General features: G+C 35.3%; 1 protein-coding gene across 1 annotated transcript; it reads left to right on the top strand.

The window, feature by feature from the left end:
• Positions 1-9,231: 9,231 nt before the first annotated feature.
• LOC133872330 (O-fucosyltransferase 19-like) lies at positions 9,232-13,157 on the top strand. The gene is made up of 8 exons (XM_062309819.1): positions 9,232-10,091; positions 10,678-10,750; positions 10,844-10,914; positions 11,033-11,121; positions 11,224-11,356; positions 11,447-11,679; positions 11,908-12,384; positions 12,491-13,157. The coding sequence occupies exons 1-8, from the start codon at positions 9,534-9,536 to the stop codon at positions 12,741-12,743; spliced, it is 1,887 nt and encodes a 628-aa protein (XP_062165803.1). The 5' UTR covers positions 9,232-9,533; the 3' UTR covers positions 12,744-13,157.
• Positions 13,158-13,196: the final 39 nt, after the last annotated feature.

Here is a 13,196-nt window from a genome sequence, read left to right as displayed (position 1 = left end):
ATCATGTTCCTCAGCTTGTACAAAACACTCTGTGTATATATATATATATATATATATATATATATATATATATATATATATATATTGTTAAACAAGAAGGCTAAAAAACCATTATCAAACCATTAATCACTTATGGAACGGTTAAAGAATTGTCCTTATGGTCAATAAATTTATGTTTATGTGCGACCTTAGATTCAATGATCTTATAAGTGTGACCGACGCAATCATAGTAGTCATTATGGACCGACATCATTAGTAGCCTTATATGTAATACTCTCTAAAGTTACAATTACATACTAAGGACACCTGACACTTTTAAAAACTGGTTTATAAAAAATTTGTGCCCTAAAAATAGAGTATTCTTCCGTTCATATTTGTGTAAGGAATGAATAGTTTTCTTTTATTACTATTATTATTATTATTAAAGTGGAAATGAATAGTATTGGTTGTAAGGGTAAGAGTATGATATTGGCAATATAGTAATAATGTAAGATTAGTTTATCTAAACTAATGATTTTGCACACTCCTTTAGGAAAGAAATCTTCATGTGACACTGCTAACTCATATAGTATTATTGCAAATGTTGACAAGTTGGGTTATCGTTTCATAACTTGCCAAATCATATTTTGTTTGCATTATAGTCTTTATAATTTAGGGTCAAATTATTTTCCGGTACTTGTGGTTTGGGCCTAAATTAAATATTTACATCGGTTTCAAAAAGTGTCGCAGATAATATTTCTAGTAAACCGAAATACCAACTTGGTACTTCCATTCATGTTCCGTCCAATTTTTTAATGAAGCTTCAGGTTACCACACGTAAAAACACGACGCCCTGTCTCTTATGCCACATACGGAAGACAACTCAACCTATCATATTATGTGTCACTATATCACAAGCGATACTTGTGGTGTTTATATCATGTCAAATGCTGAAATAATTATTAAATATAATTAAAATTAAAAAAACTTAAAATTGGGAATGGCAGACGGTGTACTGACCGATCCAAAATAACAAAATATAGATTTATAAGAATTAGGATCATCTAGAAATTTTAGCCGTTTCAAAAAAAAAAAAATAGATTTTCAAATTACGTGATTTTAATTGTTTTTAGGCATCCAAACTCTTGAAAAATGTTACATATTAAAAAGGTGGCATGTTACAGTTGTAAATTAAGTATATTTTCATCAAATTCTTGCTCTAATAAACAAGTTTTGAGCAAAAAATTATATTTTGATCTTATGGAAAGAAACGTCTCTGCAAAAGTGAAAATAAAACACTTTTGGAAAAAAAATTCTTTCTTCTAACTGCATCGATAATATGCCATATTTTTAATAGGTGACATTTTCCAAGCGATTTAATGCCTAAAAATAGTTTAAATTGTGTAATTTGAGAATAAACTATTTCTTTAAAATTAAAAAAGATCCTGATCCGGTTTATAGACCCACCACAATTTTTTTTAAGCAACGAACTATTCCAATACTTAATCAACACTGCCACAACTACATAATAAATAAATAAAAAAAAATTAGTATTTAAAATGACCAAAAGAATTTTCCACAACTGTCAAAGTCGAATTCAATTGTTCCTGAATAATCAAGCCTGTGATGACGGTGGGAATAAGATCCGATGTGGGGCATTTAGACTTTTTATACGCGTGAATTTTTGTGAAATTTCCCCACTTCCACTCAGATCTCTCTGGACTCTGGACCAAAGAAACAACTTCCAGAAAGTTCAACCACCGCGTTGATTTTGACACGTTGACATGTCATGAACATAGTGGAGGCCCATTTCAACCATCCACTCTTTGCTTGAATTGTGCTATTTCCAAGAGGTGGGTCAAGCACCAAGATCTTCCTTTTTATACTATTCTTTTTCTTTTCTTTCTTTTTTTTTTTTAAAAAAAAAAATGTAATTAAGACTAAATTATTATTTGTTATCTATTTAAGTTTTTGGAATATGGGATAATTTAACACGGTATCTAAACATGATAATGAGTTCGAATTTTGTCTTCATAATTACCTTTCATTTAAATGAAATGTTTCACATATTATGCTTCACTTATTTAAATGAGTTCGAACTCACACGTGAAGGAAGATATTAGAATCTTAAGTAAATGATTAAATAACGGCCAACTCAAGCCGAGAATCAGTGGAAATTATGGGATCTCCTGAAAATTGTGGAATCATAATTGATTATCACATCTTCTATAAATAGAGGATCAAATTCAGGTAAAAGGGATCAATTACTTATTGTCCTTGAAATCCTGAATTATAGGACTTATCATCTACGACCTAACAAGAAATCTAACTTAAGTCTAAGAAGTATTCCCTGCCAACCCATTCCCATCAAGCTTTTGGTTTTTGTTCTTTTTGCAAGATTCAAACTCTTTTGACTTGTGCTCACTTCAAGGTCAAGAATTGCACTAACAAATATTAACGGTTTCAAAATATGTGATTTAAAAAAGATAAATATAAATGCCTGGTCCCTCCAACCAAAAAATCGTTTCCGTCCACTAAATGCTATATGAATGAACACACCACATCAGATTTGATGGGTGAAAGACAAATTCTTGGAAATTATATAGCATTTCAAAACATACGTTTGGGTTTACGGTTTGACATTTAAAATTGCGCGTTTTTAAAAACGCACCCATGCTTTAGATTTGAAAACATAATTTTTTCACGTCTTTGAACCGCTATTTTTTAAAAACCCACCCTTAAACAAGTTGTTGTTTTTTTTATGATTCCATATAAAAACGCATTTTTAGCCTACAAAACCGTAAAGCCAAACCAACTCAAATTTTTATTATTTTCTATCGGTTCAAGCTTCCATTCCATTCCTCATCGGTTTAACAAATATTATAAAAATGAAAGAAAAAAAGAACACCCTTGATCCTTGTCATGAAAGCCTATCAAAACATTTTTTTCTTTCAGTCTCGCTCTCATACGAAATGAAACCTCCATGAAAACGTGGCTGCACTATTTCATACATAACGATGCCACATAAGCTAGGGATTTGGATTTATTTTATTTTATTTTATTTTTTTATTATGAATTTGGATTTTTAGAATGTGTAACATTACTCGACTTGACTTCTACTTGGTTCATATTATTTATTTTATATATAGGCCGATACACCGCCATTTGGCGATGCCAGGTGTTGCAATTATGTAGGCAGGCACAATGATTAGTAATTCTTTCCGTTGGAATTAATCCGAATTGATATAATATCAACGCATGATATTATAGCAAATTCCTATTTGATAATTTGATATTCAAAATATATATATATATATATATTTAAAAAAAAAAACCATAACTAAAAAAATTATATGGAATTGAAGCTATAATTAACATGGATTATGAGCGTATAGAAACATGTAATTAAACAATATATTAATTTAATGAATCACATCATACGGATGAAAAATATTATACTAGATATATCTTTTTCTTTTTTATTGGAATCAAGCTCATATTATAAATAGATAATTTAAGTACATCGTTCAATAATGATAATATCATAAATACAGTGAGGAGTTTCCTCCAAACAAATATAGGCTTCACTCAGAGATAAAGTTACCTTTACTAGTCGATGATCCAAATTTTAGTAGTATTCCTAGGGTTCGGGGTATTTCAAATTTTAGTATAATTCTTTTATAAATTGACGTGGCAATTTAAGTGTTATTTAACATATCAGTCATTAAATAATTAAGTTATTTCAAACTTTATTATTTTTTTATTTTTTGAATATTGTTATACAATCGCTATATAATTTAAGATAATTTGAAGAGAAAATCATATATATATATATATATATATATATGTTTAAAAAATACTTATTCAAGACTAAGACCTATACATATTGTTTAAAAAATACTTATTCAAGACTACGACATGACGTAAATATCATTAATTATTTTATTTTATTTTTGTAGAATTCCGACCAAACACGACAAGATTTGGAGAACGTGTAAGCTTTACAGTTGCTTTCAGATTATCAACATCCCTGATTGGCACCGCACCATCCGAGCAAACCGCACACTCCACAACCCCATGATAATCAATGGTCTCCCACCCCGCATCACCGTTAAAATCTCATACCTCCTCTCTCCCACGTCGCCAAGGTAGGCCCTCATCTGATCGACGCTGTGGAAGCCGAGCCGGGTCTTCATCAAATATAACGGATAGTTTTGTGAGAATGGGCAGAGGAATAATAAATAATCATGTGCCCGACTGTAGCTAGTACGCTACACGACACGTTTCGACCAGGTGGGGCTCTGGAAATGGCGCCACGTGTTGTTGAGTTTCTAAAAGTGGAATGCCAGTCCAAGACAAGGCAAGTAGGCAACGTACATATAGGCTCAGGCTCTGAATGTAACAAAGCTGACAGGATGCGAATCATGTGATTTCGCAAAAACGAGGATCGAGGAACGTTTCATCCTGCGGCCTGCAGGTACAAAATGTCCACGTCAAAAAGTTTTGTGTCCAAAATACCGAACCTGCCCTTGGAAATTAGCATTATTTTTGAAAATTAAAATTTTACCCTAAACTAGGTTTGGAGAATTATCCGAATGTATTAAATTGACATTTATTTTGTAATTTTTATATATATTTTTAGACTTTAGTAGTATTAACAGATATTCATTTAAAAATTTCACTTTGTAATAAGAACAAATGTCAATTTAATGAGTAATGGTGCTATTTATAAGACTGTAATATGATTGTCATACAATTAAAATGACGTAACAGTAAAAATTAGCCTTTAATTTTACAAGAACAGGTTAAAAAGACAAATCAATGATTAATTGTTATTGCCATGTCATCTCAATTAATTGTATAACAGTCATATGTCAATTTACTAAATATCATTTATCCAACTATTTAAAAGACTGTTATACAATTGTCATACAACTGAAATGAAGTAACAGTGAAAATTAGCCTTTGGTTCTACAAGGATAGGTTAAAAAAACAAATTAATGATTAATTGTTATTGCCGTGTCATCTCAATTAATTGTATATTAGTCGCACGTTGTTGTTTAAGGAAGAGGTTCATGTGCTAATTGATTTGATATGGTGGCCCCCGGCCCACTCCCTTGGACACACATTCCTAAGCCTTCGAGAATAACGAGATGTTGGTAATCCATGTGGCATGGGCTAAGATATAGTAAATACAGCTTCCTTTTAAGCTTTTTGTGTCAGTATTTTTAAGTCATATTGGGTTTGGCGAGCCGATAGGGCTTTACTAAGAATGAATCTGCCTAGACCGCTTAACTGATTGGTTCAGATTGAGTTCAGTGAGCCTAGCTGTATGGCTTTATTGAGGTATTATGGTATTAAGGATACTACCTAGGAAATCAACTTCTACTCAAACTCTAGTGTTAAGCTAGATAAGGTTTAGTTATATTAGAATTCAAACTCTATGATAGATAGATAAGAGATAAGTTAGATAATATTTCTAGTCCTATTGTATAGGAAGTAGATGCAGTTATGTGTTGTTATTCAAACTCTCTTGTAATCTTTTATATATATCAATGAGAACTCACATAGATGAGTACGGTTTTATAGCCAAATTATCCTTGTTCTATCATGGTATCATATATGAATCACGTTCTATCATATGGTATACCAATAACTTACATTTATTTACAAAATCATGTTTTCTTTGCATTATAGTCCTTATAATTTATTTCTTGCACTTGTAATGGCTATCCTAAAATTCTTCACTTTTTAGGCTTAAGAGTGGCCAAAACCCTCCCTCTTAGCCGAGTAATTCTTATAGTATATAAGTGTCCATCAAAAAATGAGGTGGCTTTTAAAATCACCATTTAATCAAAATCACCATTTGATCAATCACATGTCCGATGATGATTTTGAATGTTACATCATTTTTTTAAGGACACTTGATAAACACTTAATATACATGTAGTCACGTAGAATTACTCCTCATATATATATATATATATAACCCTAATTAATTTTGGTCTTTATTTATTTGTCCGTGGGATGAGTTGATAGCTTTGCTAGGTGAGACCCCGTCCTCTTGGGGAGGAGGTAAATTACAGTAATCGGAATGAAAAGTGTCACAAGAAATTAATGGTGGAAAATATTTGTTCTTATTAAGTTCAAGAAGCATTAATTATTCTATTGATCATAAGGAGAAATGTCAGCTTTCTTCACCTAAACGTCCAAAATAGTCACCTTCAACTCGCTTTCATCTACACCTCTTCTCAGGGAAAAGTCTACAAGCGTTGAGCACACGATAATTAATCTAAGTTTACCTAATTGCATGTTGATTACGTTGAGCAAGATCCAAGTCCCTCTATTGATGGTCTCGGTTGTCCACATTAAAAAGATGAATAGCTCATATAAAGTAGACAGATTATAAGAAAGTTCATGTGTGTTAAGTTTTACATTATTTTCTTATTAAGTACACCGTACACATGTTGCTAATATTAGCTAGAGGTGTACATGCGGACAGATATTAATCGTCTATATTCGTTATTCGCAACTATCCGCACATGCGGATGCGGTTATTAGCTCAACGTGGGATGCGGTTATGTCCATGCATATATAAATTCAACAAAACGACGTCATTTTGGTGTTGATTACCAAAGTGATGTCGTTTTGGATTAGATGTAGGTTATGTTTACATTGATTTAGTTGGTTGTGTTGCTTTTTCGTATAACAGTATTTAGGCAAAAAATAAAAAGTAATGTGAAATTAATATATTTTTAAAATATTAGAGCTTTAAAAAAAAAAATTAACACAAACCCAAAATACTAAAATCTGACCTAAATTATTTTAAAATCGTTTAAAATATGATCTAAAAGACCCAAAGAAGGTCCAAAATACTAAAATAGTCCCACAATCCACCCAAAGTACCGCCCACCTGTAGCCTTCTCGCCACCTACCGTCCATGGTCTCCTCCACTTCAAATCTGCTGCGCCGCCCGGCCTTCGCCACTCAGCCACCGCCTCTCCCAGTTTTTGTTTGGATTTGAGATCGATTGAGTTTTTTCAAAACTAGATCAACTTTCCTCCGCCAACCCCGCCATCTAACTCTCCCGTCGTTATAAGCATTACGATTGCTTCTACCTCATAAACAATATATAACACCAATGAAGTGAAAGTAAGCGCCGTGTAGATTGATGTCATGGAAATTATGGCTTTCTTTGTGCCGTTCTTTTAGGGTTCCTACTCTAATATATTAATGTACGGTAAGCCTTCTCAATTCTTACAAATATTGATCACATTTCTCTTGTTCAAAACCTAAACCAATATTCAAGATGGAAAACCATGTTTGGTAAGTATTTTTCTCCAAGTTTTATGTTTTCTGCCTAATTAATTAGTACGTACCCAGAATCTTTTGACATTAAGCAAATCCACACTGAAAAGCAATTGACATCATCACCACTAATCACCCACAGTTAAGCAGTGAACATCAAAATTAATCCAAAGACATGGATGCATTTGACTAGAGAGCATCCATATATTATTGTATTATAAATATGATAATAAGAGAATGCATCCAGTGTTGATGGACTCGGTCGTCCCACGTTAAAAAGATGAATAGTTTATGTATATTTACAATGGGTAGAATACAAGAGAGCTTATACATGTCCGTGTTAGGTATGCATGATTTATGTGAGTCGTTACAAATAGCTTCATAACAACTTAATAACGTCGTTATAAGCATTAGGATTGCTTCTACCACATCATTAACACTAATTAACACCAATGAAATGACTTTGTCGTTCTTTTAGCTAGGGTTCCTACTCTAATATATTAATGTACAGTAAGTCTTCTCAATTCTTACAAATATTGATCACATTTCTCTTGTTCAAGACCTAAATTAAACCAATATTCAATATGGAAGAACCATGTTATTGGTCAGTACGTAGTTTTCTCCAAGTAGTTCTATGTTTTCTGGCTAAGTATATACCCTGAATCTTTTGACAATATATAAGAATTGGCATCATCACCACTCGTCACTCGCAGTTAAGCAGTGACCATCAAAAAGAATCCAAAGAAATGGATGCATCTGACTGAGAGAGAGCATCCATTATTGTACTATAAATATGATAACAAGAGAACGTATCCAGTACTGTGGAAGCTAGCCACCCCAGGCCAACCTGAGCTCGATCAGCTGCCCCCCCCCTAGCTAGGATTCTTTTTTTTAATGCAATTAATTATGTCATTTTCTTTTTCTAGGTATGTGTGTTTTGTGGATGCAAAGGAATGTAAGAATACATGTCATCTGAAAGTAATGCTTCACGCAACAAATCTCATCCACTCCGATTATATATATTGTATATATTTAACTGGTCAGTAACTGTCACCCGGCCTAAGCCACAATATGGCCAGCAATTCCAACACGCTTAATTAATATCAAAGCTATCAAATCCCTATTAGAAACAGTTTAGATTTTGTCTATATATTGTATATAATATTTATGATGTAATTGATCGCACGGTCGATTCAAATTTCAACCAATGAACATGTGCAAAAAGTGTAGAAACAATAAGAGGCTTGTCGGGATTGTCTGCGAAAAAACTCTATTACGCTTAAGTTAGCAAAAGAAGTGTAAATATTTTTCTAAGGAAGAAAGGTAGGGTGTTTCTTTCGAAAAAGTATGGCTCAATAAAATTAGTTGTGGAGTTCGATCTATGTAAAATGGTGGTATATAGATACGAGTAATGCTATATAGTATTTATTACTTGGGATTTAAAGGTTTTTCGCTCATAATGAGTAGAAGGGGGACGATTCATTGTCCCTACAAAAGTGTAATGGAAAAACATTTTTTTACGGATGAAAATTATATTTTTACATTATAATTATACTAGAATTCTGGCGTGGTAATCTCAATCCAATCAACTTTTGTACTAGTCGTTGCTTTAAAAAAAAAAAAAATTTGTTGTGACAATCGCATCGACGTTGTGAAATAATTTAAAATAAAAATGATTAATATAGGATTGGTGTTTTTAATTTTTTATATTTATGCAGGGAAAATAAATAAAAGAAGACCGAAACCTAAATACCGACCGAATATCCCGAGGTAGTTAACTTATCGGTTTCATCGTGGGATGCGAAATATTTTAACAGATAACAATTCCCTTAATACGGTTCGTGACTCGTGACGTTTTAATTATGAAATGTCGAAGGGCAGTTACGTCATTGCAGCACTTTAACAATGATAAAAAGCCTGGCCTCTTCATTCCCAGACGAAAAAGGAAAAAGTACATAGCCCGAATAAACCACGACTCCTCTCTCACGAGGGGACTCTCTCTCTCTCTCTGTGTAGAGAAACAGAAACAATCAACGCCTCAACTGGCCTTAGAATCCGGAAACTCCACAAAAGATCAAACAAAGCAAAGCCAACCGAGGGTTCTCTGTCTTTCTCTCTCTCTCTCTCTCAGGAACCAAAATACCACTTTTCTCTCTCTCTTTTTCTTTTGCCTTTCCCATTTTCCTTTTACCGGAACATACTACTGGTATTCCGTTCTTTTCGTAACAGTACCGGTGGGTCCGGCCATGTCGTCCGCTGTTGTCGGCACGACCAACTCCGGCAACGATAGCCCACGGCACGCTGCGGGGCCCACCAAGACTAGGCGACGAGTGGCGGACATCATCATGATAGACGCCGAGAAACCACCCTCCTCCATCATCATCTCCAACCTCTCCGGCCAAGAAGACGGGGACGACATTAACGGCTCCGACCGTGGGTCGTCCCACTTCCATTACCACCATCACCACCATTTCCACCACCCCGTGATCAGGTATCTCCTGCTCCGCTCCCGGGGGTTCTTCTGCGTGCCCGACGCGTGGCTGCTGTGGGCGGCCGTGATGGGGCAGTCCTTGCGGTCGGGGAGGAATATGGGCCGTAAGATATTCGGGCTTTTGATGCTCATGGCGGTCGTGTCGGTGTTCGTGAAAGTCTCGCTCCTGAGCAGTCACGTCGAGGGGCACGGAAAGAAGATGGACAACGGGCTCCTGATCGTACAGACCTTCAAGGACGATTGGGCGTTGGCTCAGAGCGCTGTCGCCGAGACCCAAACCTCCATGCCCAAGCGTGTCCTGGAGAGATTGACTGTAAGTGAATATTTTAATCTCCCTTTCACATTCCATTTCGTTGGGTCCTAATCATTTTGGTTGAAAATATCCAACGCGTAAAGAATCTAGTGTTTTATTTCAATCTGAGTTTTGTTTTGTTCATTAATTTCCATTTCCTTTTTTTAGTTTTTTTTTGGGGGGGGGATATAAATTAAAAATGGTTTTTGCTTCGTTGGTTTTGGAACGATATGATTTGTCCAGTTGTTGCTTTGACTCAGAATATGTGGTGGGTGGGTGGGAAGGGAAGGGAAGGGAAGTAGTGCTTGGAATTTTCGTATGGGTGGGCCGGGTGGCTTTGAGTCTCTGACCAACACATTCGCTCTATGGGGGCTGCTTTCTTGTGTTCTTCTTTCCGTGTGGAATTACTTTCATGAGGACAATTACGATAAAATAACCTTTGACTTTTTGTTTCAAAGCAATAAATAATATTGTTGTTGTTATCAGTTCCACTTTGATTGAAAACGTTAACTGTATAAAAGATTAAAGCTTTTCTGGGTTCAATTGGTTTTTTTTCTTTTGTCTGTGTCTGATTTGGTATTATGAATGAATTTTTCTATGTTTACAGACTCCAGAAATATGGATGAAACCAAATAGTGACAACTTTTACCAATGCATTGTTCGACCCAGGAATCGAATAAGTATGTCCTCATAATTCACCATTTATACAATCAGTTGATTATATATTTTATTTTTCTTTGGTTCTGATTTTTACCAATCTAAATTTATTCAAGGGACTGGCTCGAAAACGAATGGCTATCTTGTTGTTCATGCCAATGGTGGATTAAATCAAATGAGAACAGGAGTAAGAATTACGATCAAGCTTTGTCGTATTCGAAAAAGAAAAAGAAAAAAGAAGTTATCTTATTCTCAGTCTCCTGGATTTGTGTGTTTTTCGAGCTAACCGAGTTAATTGACTTCAGATATGTGATATGGTTGCTGTTGCAAAGATAATGAATGCCACTCTGGTTCTTCCTTCTCTTGATCATGAGTCGTTTTGGACAGATCCGAGGTATTATTCTAAAAGTTAATTAATGTGGTCGTGTGATAAATGGTATTTATTAGTTTCCTACTCATTGAATTCTATTAATAAATTATTCTGTTATTTTTGCAGTGATTTTAAAGATATCTTTGACTGGAGGCACTTCATGGAAGTTTTAAATGATGATATTGAGATAGTTGAGTATTTGCCACCCAAATATGCAGCAGTGAAGCCCCTTCCCAAGGCCCCTGTTTCCTGGTCTAAGGTCTGAAAATAATATGCAAGCTGAAGTATACATTTTTTCCACTCTTATTTTTCCATTTCTGGAATTGTATCTCACACGCTTCATCTGCAGGCTAGTTATTACAGAAGCGAGATGATTCCATTGTTGAAGAGACACAAGGTGATAAAGTTCACCCACACCGATTCTCGACTGGCTAATAATGGCCTTGCTTCCTCCATTCAGAAGCTCAGGTGCCGCGCCAATTACCAGGCTCTCCGGTACACAAAGGATATTGAAGATTTTGGGTCGATTTTGGTTGACAGATTAAGGAACAATAGTGAGCCCTATATCGCTCTGCATCTAAGGTAATCATCATGTATGACATACGTTGGAATTTTTTAAATGAGTAATGCTATTTTTTAAACTGTTATATGACTCTCATATTCGATCAACATGGGCTTATAAAAAAGAAAAACTAAGGGTTGATTTTTATTGTCACGTTATCTCAGTTGTATAGCAGTCTACTAAATAGTTTTACTCTTTCAAAATACAGCTTCAAGTTATCGAACTAAGTAAAGTAATCTTGACTGCAGATATGAGAAAGACATGCTCGCTTTCACTGGGTGCAGCCACAACCTTACCACAGCCGAGGCGGATGAACTTAGGACTATGAGGTACAATGTTAAGCATTGGAAGGAGAAAGAAATAGATAGCAACGAAAGGCGGCTCCAAGGCGGATGCCCAATGTCCCCTAGAGAAGCAGCCCTTTTCCTTAAGGCAATGGGTTACCCTTCCACTACAACTATTTACATAGTTGCAGGAGAGATGTATGGCAGGAATAGCATGGCTGCCTTTCGCTCTGAGTACCCAAATGTCTTCACTCATTCCACTCTTGCAACAGAAGAAGAGTTGCTGCCCTTTAAACCATATCAGAACCGCCTGGCCGCCTTGGATTATATTGTGGCACTTGAAAGTGATGTCTTTGTTTACACGTATGATGGGAATATGGCCAAGGCAGTGCAGGGACATAGGAGGTTTGAAGGATTTCGAAAGACTATCAATCCTGACAGGTTTGTTTACGTTAACATTTGGCCCTCGTTCTTATTAAACTAATTTTTTTTAAGGTAGTTTGGACATAAACTCAGTCTTCTGATATATAAAGTCATCTGTTTTCAGATTAAATTTTGTTAGACTGATCGATCAGCTGGATGAGGGAGCGATATCTTCAGAAGAATTTTCTTTGGAGGTTAAGAAATTGCATTCTGACAGGCTTGGAGCACCATATCTTAGACAGGCAGGAGAGTCACCAAGGCTGGAGGAGAACTTTTATGCAAATCCTTTTCCCGGTTGCGTCTGTAACAAGTCTCAGGAGCAACTTACTAGACTAAAACTTGACCACAGACGTCTTAAGGCTGCAGCACAAAGATAGGGTTTCGGTTGATTGAGATTATGCGGCTCATACATTTGAGTATAAGATAACCGCTGATGAGTGTTTTTGAAATGGACTACTTCCCACCCTGAAAACAAAGGCTGCCAACAAGGTCTACAATTTTGAGTTTCTCATGGGATTTGACAGGAGAGAACCTTACCAGCAATTTAGGGGAGTGGAGAAGATGGGTGCATAATTTTGAGGTAAACCAGGTTAGCTTAGCTACACTGGCACAGCGACATCATCCCTGTCAAGTATATAGAGTTATAGAATTCCATTAATTCATTATTCTTCCCCTAATTCAGTTGTCGAGATGACTTGCCAAATTGGGCATCATGGCCAACTTGAATGTAATATTGATACAGTTCACCACAGAAATTGATTTGCACATGCTCCTACCAGATATCTTCTCAATTTTGTGTGGTCTCATGCCAATAAGAAAAACACTACAGA

Source organism: Alnus glutinosa, chromosome 7 (assembly GCF_958979055.1).
Source record: "Alnus glutinosa chromosome 7, dhAlnGlut1.1, whole genome shotgun sequence".
Lineage (NCBI taxonomy): Eukaryota > Viridiplantae > Streptophyta > Magnoliopsida > Fagales > Betulaceae > Alnus > Alnus glutinosa.
This window is presented reverse-complemented; position numbering and strand designations above follow the sequence as displayed.